Raw genomic sequence first — 9927 nt, 5'->3', positions numbered from 1 at the left:
GCGCGAATATCTGTGTACGTACGTATGTGAATAGGATAACGAGAGAGAGAGAGAGAGAGAGAAAGAGGGAGAGAGAGAGAAAATGTAGTGTTTTATTCAACACAGTCTACAATAATGGATGTAAACGATAATAAAAATTAAAATAATAGGGGCAATATAGTGATGACGACAACAACAACAACAACGACGACGATGATGATGATGAGTAGCACAAACTCAGCTGATCACACATAGGTGGTGGTGTAGAGTGCACGCAGGGATGAACTCGAATGAAGATAGCACTGATGATGATGACGACGACGACGACGATGATGATAGTAGTAATGATATAAATGACTATGATACTGATTGCAGAGGTGAAACTGACAATGATGATAACAATAGAAACCACGAAAAAGGATTAGGATTGTTGTAATGAAAAAATACTACTGCCGCTGCTTCTACTACTACTACTACTACTACTACTACTACTACTACTACTACTACTACTACTACTACTACTATTACTACTACTTTTGAATAATAAAAATAATAAGATTTTGTTGTCATTCAGCATACGCGGGTGCATTCGTGTGAAATGATTAAGTACATACTAATAAATATTTTTTTACTGTCCTCCTTATAACTATTATCTTCATTATTTATCATTATCACAGGCACACAAACACAGAAACAAACAAACAAACAAACGAACAAACAAACAAACATGTTTACACCATAGAGAGGGTCTTGTGATAAATAATTACATACATAGCTTACGCACTTGGGTTGTTAATTTTATCATTATCTGCCTAGAATGTAGTCGTCCTAATTAACCACTTACTGATAAATGTAATGATTATTTTGATAAAAAGAAAAATCCTATTTAATTACTGTTTTTATAAAAATTATGGATAAAATATCACTAATAAAAAAATTTATTTTTTCTTAATTCAACGACATACTTAGAAGAATTAAGATCTTAAATGGGTTTAATGAATAACAGAAACTCAGACGGCTTGGTGGACTAATGATTGAAAGAGCCTGCCTCTGATGTTGCAGTAGCTGAATCAGCAGAATGCATGCGTGCGTACACATACGCGCTACGTGTGTTTGCCATTCATACCTCTGAAGCAAGTGCCGAAGAGAGTGATCTCTGACCTTTACTAACTTTTAACGATGGTGATAGCAACAGCCGCGATAATAACCTTATTGAATTCCCCAAAGATGAAGGTCGTCTGCAGCAGTGTGTAGGACATGAGAGGCAGTATGCAGAGTATGTGCGGGTTGGTCAGCATCTTGAAGACGGAAAACAACTGGATGGATATTCCGGCCCTCGGGTTCCTTAGGGCACCCTCCAGTGGGTCCAGACAGAATAGCAAAATGAGAATGCTGCATATCATGCTAGAGAGAAAGACAGCAACCATCATGTAGTACATCGCAGGGTCGAACTGAACCTGGAAACTTGAAGCCCCTTTCCCAGGGCAGTTGTACATCCCTGGTTATGTTAATTAGCATAGGTTAGTAATTTAATTAGGATCGTATTAATAAGAACATTAGGTGAACTTTAGGCAGTAGATGATCACAATACTAGAGAAAAATATTTAATGATGTTGTAATTTTCAAGGATGGAGTTTATGCATGCATGCATATGTATAAACAACTTACCGCAAATATGTGATTTTTGGTCACTGATGGACATATTGATACCTTCCTGTCGCGCGTAACTGCCATCGCCAGACGCCATGCCAAACGTACTATTCATCTGAAGAATAAACCCAATGTGCTTTGATTTAAAATAAAATTAACAAAATATTCCAATAAATACCAGTTAATTATTTTAAAAGATGGACAAATGATTGATAGCTAACATGATAGTAGGCTGTAGATGATTGATAATTAATTGTGCTCTTCAAACTGTCCAAGACAGATACAAAGGATATGTTGTACGTTGAATCACCAACCTCATCGTGCAGTTTTGTATTCACGTGTCGTCTGGCTTTAGTAAAATTTTTTGTTATATTCAAGAGCTGATTGTCATAGCTGAAATAATAGTTATCATCAGTTAGACGGCTGCCATTTTGATGGGAGGTACCATTAAGAAGACCACCATCATCGTCAGCGTTCGATTTAGATTCGGGTTTATTTAGAGAGAATATTATCGATGATATAACTCCTCCCACCATCTGAGAAACTTGGAAAAACCCGAAAAATATCCCGTGAAAATTACTCAAAACATCTTGAAACCTCTGATTAGTTAGCTGAGCATACGAAGATGCGTTGTTGGCCATGTAGGTTGCCTGGGCTGTCCAGATAGTGGCCAGGCTGAAACCCGCGATACATGCCCCAGGGATTAAGGTGGCGTAACTGGGGTAAAAATTTGAGATGTTGTAAAGAAGGAGCCCAAGAAGACTGGCCAACATTGAGAATTTGGGGCGCAATCTCTGAACGATGGTGGTGGTGAAGATGGAGCCGATGAAGAGGAATGCGTATATACAACTGAGTGACAGCATGCCCAGGCCACCCGCATCATTCAAACTGCTCTGAAGGTTTCTAAGTGACATGTACGAGGCAAACGAGAAGAAAAAAATGGCGCATATGACGTATAAATTTTTTTTATAAACCCTGGGAGTTATTATTTCTACTTCCTCTTCCTCTCTCTCTTCATCGCCCCTCTCCTCATCTGATGTTTTGTACGTCGGTTTTTTCATCGCAATAGCCAGAGCAGCGGCTGCCAAATGTTTTCTGACTGTGCTCTGAACTGTGAGTGTTTCACTTTCAGGGCCTTCAACGAGGTCGGGCATGGTTTGTTGCCACTGCTTCTTGGGAGGTTGAGGTCTCATGATGGATTTCACTTCTGTTATCTTATCCGACTCCTCATCATCTCTTAGAGAAGTTTTGTCATCCTCTCGCAGAATTTTGCCTGTTAGAGAGCTTACAGAACCTTTTGAGACGTTGGAAATGCTTCTTATGTAGGCCTTCTTTCTGTCTGCACCCTCTTTCTCTAAATCAATGCCGGAGTTCTGCCTGCTGCTGTACGCTGACACCGACCTTGGGTGGGAGGTCGACAGAGGGACTACCAGCTCATCTTCAAAAGGAAGGACGCCCACACCAACCGATGTCAAACTCAATATACTTGGGTACACCCCAAATGAATCTGTGACGATGTTGATCTTATCTGATGCCATACTGACGTTACTTCGAGCGGGTGATTGAAACAGATTAGAGCCTAGAACATAATTTCCCATAAAAGATAAATTAGAAGTTATGGAACTCTTCCTTCTCAATCCTTTTGAACCGAGTCTAGACAGATGTCTGGTCATAGATTTGGTACCCATACCTTCATTTCTCTTCTCCATTTGATTCTTATTTGAAAGTACCTCCACTGTGCTAAATGCAGCACTCATTTTGCCTTTTGAAGAGTTGTGGTTGTTTCCTTTGTGTGGCCCTATATCTGCCTCTGATAAACCTTTGTTGATCATCCATCGAGTTTTCTTGCTGCCTCTCTCATTATGCCCGATGTTTATCATGCTGTTTGAATCATTTTCCTGATTTAATCTATCCTGGTGAGATATTTCATTCTCTGAATTGATCATATCTAACCCTAAATCCGGATTAAGAAATGGAAAGAAGGGGTCTTCAACACCGGATAGTCTATCTTCATCGGATTGTAATTGCGGATTATGTTCCATTCTGGGGCTGGTACTTATTGCCCTTTGGACAGCTCTGGGGGCGTGCAGGGCGACATCTGGATCACTTCTTAGACTCTGTGTCATTGCAAATGAACCAAAAGGTGTGTTGCCATTAAACTCATCTAATGTTGCATGGACTGGAGGTGATGTATTGCCATGAGGTCTGTGTCCTGGAATCAAACATTTTTTCACAAAATTTAAAAAATCTATTTTGAATTATTTTTTTGAAAGTATAATAGCACCTAACCAATTGAATCTGACTTGATAAAAACTGGAATATCAACGGGTGCTGATGCACTGATGAGTTCTTCTGCACTTAAAGTTGAGGTTGGACTGACTGTTGGATCCGTGGAGGCCTCAACTATTGACTGAAATGTGTCATCTTTAGGTAGTTCCGTTTTGTTGGAGATATCCTGGGGCTTTGGGTTATTTTCATCCTCTTGATCTTCTTTATCAGACATCTGGTTTGTAATTTACATTTTAATAGCATTATTATTCTCTTATTAAAATTAGCACTTTAAAGATGAAAATCAATTTATCACTCTTAGTGCTAACAACATTGATTGTATGAAATGAACATAAAATTTAAAAAAAACTATCTATTTTAAATGGTTTAAAATTTAAAAATAAAATCAAAGCAAACCTTTATTTATTATTGACATGAGGCAAGAAAATACATTCTATAAAATAAAATGTTTATCATTATATTTATTTAATTAAATAATTATTTATCCAGTTCCTGTAGACAAATTTTTATGATAAAAAACCTGGAAATATTTTTTTTTCAATTTAAATATTTAATCTTTCAGTGATCTTCTTAACAAATTAACATTGTATACATTTTATTTGATAATCACACTATCTGTTTCATTTTATACTAGAGATCTAGATCACTCTATAAATTATAATTCTACAAGGCGTGAACATCAACGACCAGCATATTCACTAATCATACAGTAAGCTGGTTAGTTAATTAGTTAGTTAACCAAGTTAGTTAATCATTCATCAATGAATCAGACAAAGTAAGATGAAACAAAAACAAAATTTAAAATGAAAAAAAAAATCTTGCATTTTTTAACTTTAATTTTTAGAAGTAGAAAAGCGAGAAAATGTTACAAATGTTGTTTAATAATATTTAACAATCAATATATGGCGAATAATAATTCTACCATATATCGCCATTTTATACGTACAACCGCGACTCTAGTCCAAAAAACGATCGTTTGTTCTAGGAAATTTTTTCCTATTTATATATAATTGTGTGGTGAAGTGTGAATTTAAATTTGTAATTTAAATAATACCATAGCGCCTAACTTTCTGCAAACAATCAATTATCCACGCTAATGTATTTTTTTTACGCTTAAAATGCGTTTAATGATGATGATAGACGAGGATGAAGATGATATTGTTGATTATGATTTTGTTGGTAACAGTGAAGATAAGGATGATTAACCAGTTACTAAACTGATCTATCAATCAAATAACGCAAGCAATCAATTTCTCAATTGATTGTTTGGTCAATCAATCAGTTAATCAATCAATCATTTAATCAGTCAATCAATCAATCAATTAATCAGTCAATCAATCAATCAATCAGTCAATCAATCAATCAATCAATCCATCAATCAATTAGTCAATCAATCAGATCAGCCATATTACCATTCATCAAAAACCATGAAATGAAATCAAAATTAAACACGCAGTAGGTAAAGTAAAATCGGTAAAACGCTACTTATTACTCAGTGACCGTGTTCGAAACCAGACCACTCTGACTAATCTGAAAAATTTCATACCTACATACATACATACACACACATACATGTATGCATACATGCATATACACACACATACATTCTACTACTACTATTAATAATATTATTATTATTAATAGTTATTAAAAAAGAATAAATTACTCTTGTTATATAAGTAATTAACTTAATACGGCTATAAGCGGATCTGACTTTTCTTCTTAACAATAACAATAATATTTTTAACAATAATAATAATATTATTAATAATAATATAAATATTATTAATATAGATAGTAATAAAAATAAAATTCTCTTCTCTATGATACAAAGCCCCAGGCCCATGCCAGCACGCACGTCTTTGGAGAAACTACATACATACATAAATACATACATACATACATGCATGCATACATACATACATACATACATACATACATACATACATACATACATACATACATACATACATACATACATACATACATACATACATACATACATACATACATACATACATATATACATACATACATACATACATACATACATACATACATACATGTATTTTCAATACATGTATGTATACAAAATACATACATGTATGTATTTTTCTTAACTCGTGTTAAACACTCTTTTGCCAAATCTGCTTTTGCTTTTTCTGGTCCTTTTCTCTGGAACTCTCTACCTACTTCTCTAACTACTTCTCCATCACTTGCGAAGTTCAGAGCGGATCTCAAGACCCATCTGTTTTCAAAATTCATTGAGGAGCGCTGTTGAACATCGCGGAAATAGCGCTTTATAAGCTAATTGATTGATTGATTGATTATAAAAGAACCCATGGGTTTGATAGAGGAAGGAGCCTTTAGGCCTGATGGTTACACTATCACCCCATGGGCTCAGGGACGGTTCCTGGCTTGGGACGTTACCTTACCCCACACTATGGCTGACCGATATATCGGCTACACTTCAGTTGAGGCGGGCACTGCTGCCCTTAAAGCGTCCGATTTCAAAAATGAAAAATACGTTTCATTAAACCATTTAAGCAAAATATTTCAACCCATTTGCATTGAAACGTTCGGACCAACAGATATGCACACATCATTATTTATTAACGAATTAACAAGAAAAATAGTTAATATAACGGGTGATCCTAACGAAGGCAATTATTTAAAGCAAACTCTTTCACTTTTATTACAAAAATTTAATTCCTTTTGCATTCTGGATGGAGCTGCCAGATACCTGACTGTGCGAGACCAGGGACATAGATAAAAGTCGAACTCGGAAACGATTGCATGCCTAACCATGGCTTGTTCATCAAAATGGGTTCATACATACATACATATATACATACATACATACATACATACACACATACATACATGCATACTTCTGAACTACCTCGTATTATTAATAACTTTTCTTTCTCTAGTCAACTATATGCTGATGATTCTTATATTTATACTTCTTTTCCTCCATCTAATCTCAATAGTGTTTTTCATAATTTATCTCTATGTCTTTCTTCGATTATCGCTTGGTCTGATTCTATGTGTCTTAAACTTAATCCTTCTAAGTTTGAATTAATTTGTTTTAATAAATCTAAACACTCAATTACTATTCCTCCTATTATCTTACCTGATTCTAAAACTCTTGATGTCTCTCATAAGTTTCGCAGTCTAGGTTTTATCTTTGATTCTACTATGTCTCTCTCTTCTCAGATTAATAGTGTTGCTAGAAGTTCTTACTTTCATCTACGTAGAATAAAAAAACTTTTGCCTTTTCTTGATGATCCTACTCTTCTCCTTCTTGTTACTTCGTTAGTCTTATCTAGGATTGATTATTGTAACTCGCTCTACTATGGTCTTCCTGACTCTATACTCTATCCTTTAAGTAAAGCTTTTAACTCTGCTGCTCGTCTAGTTGCTCGTGCCCCTTTCTTTTCTCATATATCTCCATATCTTGTTCTCTTGCACTGGCTACCTATAAAATATAGAATAACTTTTAAAATTTGCATGTTCATGTATAAGTCTCAATCTAAATTATTTCCTAAGTACTTATCAGATATATTAATTGACCCTAAACGCCCCGGTTTACGATCGTCTTCTTCTCGCTTTTTCTTAACTCGTGTTAAACACTCTTTTGCCAAATCTGCTTTTGCTTTTTCTGGTCCTTTTCTCTGGAACTCTCTACCTACTTCTCTAACTATTTCTCCATCACTTGCGAAGTTCAGAGCGGATCTCAAGACCCATCTGTTTTCAAAATTCATTGAGGAGCGCTGTTGAACATCGCGGAAATAGCGCTTTATAAGCTAATTGATTGATTGATTGATTGATTGATTGATTGATTGATGCATACATACATACATACATAAATACGATCATGTGACGCCAATTCTGAATAGCCTCCATTGGCTAACAGTGAAGAAACGAATTTTTTACAAAATATGCGTCATTATGTACAAGGCTATAAACGGACAACTCCCAGAATACCTGGCTGATAGATTCATAAAGAAGCCGCTGTCTTCGACTGGCAGACGCATGCGATCAGATGACGTCAATTTGTTGATTGTACCAACTAGATTGTACATCGTCTAGAGACATTGCAGTGTCGGGACCAATCGTCTGGAATAGTCTGCCAATGTCGATGAGAATGTCAAAGATGAACATTGTTGATTTCAAAAAGAATTTGAAAACTTATCTATTTGCGATGAACGATTGTAATTGATTGTATCATATCGTCTATTGATAGGATGTACGTTATTTCACTGTTCGTTTATTATTTTTCTTTTTTCGATAGCGCTTGTGAAAGATATTTATTTTAATAGGCGCTTTATAAGTGTTTGATAATAATAATAATAATAATAATAATACTCCATAGTTCATCCACTCTCCTTCCAAAGCTTCATCGGAAACATCCTGCCTCTTAACTTGAACCATCTTCAAAATGGAAGTCTTAACCTTCAAAATATTATCATCATCAGAATCTCCAATGTATTTAAACGACATTTCTTATGAGGTCGCTCCGATTAGCTATCTTACCTACTGACTTAGCAAACCATCTAGCCATCGTCTGCTTAGTTGAACTGCGTAACTGTGCTACATCGCGCACGAAGTACTGGGTGTTTTGAAGAAAAGACGTGTTTTAATTCCATCACGATCTCACTTGACCTTCGTAATGTCATTTGACCTCGTTTCAAAGTCTACTCTTCAAATATTTCTTGGCTGAATACATTCTGGCAGGCGATCAGTAGGATTGAACAAGCTGTGTTGCTCTTGTCTTTGACAACCGTTATTACTGATATTATTCTTAGTTAAACTTTTCAAACTTTTTCAAGTTAAAAAGCATTAAATCAACTGTGTTGAGATAAATAGACGACTGATCGATTGATTGTTTGATCGAATAAATAGAAGAATGAATGAATAGATGGATGGATGGATGGATGGATGGATGGATGGATGGATGGATAGATGGATGGATGGATAGATGGATGGATGGATAAATGAATGAATGAATGGATGGATGAATGAATGAATGAATGAATGGATGGATGGATGAATGAAAATGAATGAATGAAAATGAATGAATGAATGACTGGGAGATTGAACGAATGAATGACTGAGTGAATTACTGAAGAGTGAATAAAGAAATGAATAAAAGAACAAAATAGCATGGATATAAACTGACAAATAGATTGAGAAAGAGAAAGGAGATAAAAAAGAAATAGAGAGAGAGAGAGAGAGAGGAGAGAGAGAGAAACTAAACTTAGTATAAAAAATAAGTCAGTTTGATGTCTTTATCAACAGAGACTTGTTCTTCTTATCACACCAGCCACACAACGATATTTGATTATACATGGAGTTTAATAAGGATATCATCACATTGAATTAAACCGCCTTTCTCCTTATAAAAAAGTTTTGTTTGTTTGTTTGTATGTATGTATGTGTGTGTGTGTGTGTTTGTGTGTATATATATATGCATGTATTTGTGTGTGTTTGTGTGTATATGCATGTATTTGTGTGTGTTTGTGTGTATATATACATGTATGTATGTGTTTGTGTGTATATATACATGTATGTATGTATGTATGTGTTTGTGTGTATATATACGTTTGTATAGTTCATGGTATATCTAAATATGTATGCATATGTATATAAATAGGCAACAAAAGAACCATACATGTAAAATGCACATAGCATATTATACTGATATAATATATATATATTATATAAATATATATTTATATGTATACTATATATATATATATGTGATATATGATAATGAAAATCATATACATATGGATAAATATACTGAATGATATAGCATTGATTGCTGTATATATATATATATATATATATATATATATATATATTTATACTTATATTGATATGTATGTGACATCAATATATATATATATTATAAACACAGCATATATACTTATATATACAACACATAAACATACTGCTTATATACATACATACATATACAACACATAAAACATACTGCTTATA

General features: G+C 34.5%; 3 protein-coding genes across 3 annotated transcripts in view; 1 reads left to right on the top strand and 2 right to left on the bottom strand.

The window, feature by feature from the left end:
* Positions 1–2594, bottom strand: part of HELRODRAFT_120769 (hypothetical protein) — a gene marked incomplete at both ends in the record, with an annotated part of 5991 nt that extends 3397 nt beyond the window's left edge. Inside the window, 2 exons of the mRNA XM_009031402.1 lie at positions 1188–1477; positions 2075–2594. Coding sequence (XP_009029650.1) covers positions 1188–1477; positions 2075–2594 — 810 coding nt within the window. The remainder of the gene's footprint in view (positions 1–1187; positions 1478–2074) is intronic.
* Positions 2595–6259: 3665 nt separating this feature from the next.
* On the top strand, positions 6260–6691 carry HELRODRAFT_181611 (hypothetical protein; the record flags this gene model as incomplete). Its single annotated transcript, XM_009031401.1, has 1 exon — positions 6260–6691. The coding sequence occupies one exon, from the start codon at positions 6260–6262 to the stop codon at positions 6689–6691; it is 432 nt and encodes a 143-aa protein (XP_009029649.1).
* Positions 6692–7448: 757 nt separating this feature from the next.
* HELRODRAFT_181610 (hypothetical protein) lies at positions 7449–8424 on the bottom strand (the record flags this gene model as incomplete). The annotated part of the gene is made up of 2 exons (XM_009031400.1): positions 7449–7668; positions 8306–8424. The coding sequence occupies 2 exons, from the start codon at positions 8422–8424 to the stop codon at positions 7449–7451; spliced, it is 339 nt and encodes a 112-aa protein (XP_009029648.1).
* Between the last annotated feature and the right edge of the window lie 1503 nt (positions 8425–9927).

This window comes from Helobdella robusta (genome assembly GCF_000326865.2).
Source record: "Helobdella robusta unplaced genomic scaffold HELROscaffold_73, whole genome shotgun sequence".
Taxonomy (NCBI): domain Eukaryota; kingdom Metazoa; phylum Annelida; class Clitellata; order Rhynchobdellida; family Glossiphoniidae; genus Helobdella; species Helobdella robusta.
The sequence above is the reverse complement of the archived record's forward strand: the minus strand, read 5'-3'. Positions and strand labels throughout refer to the sequence as shown.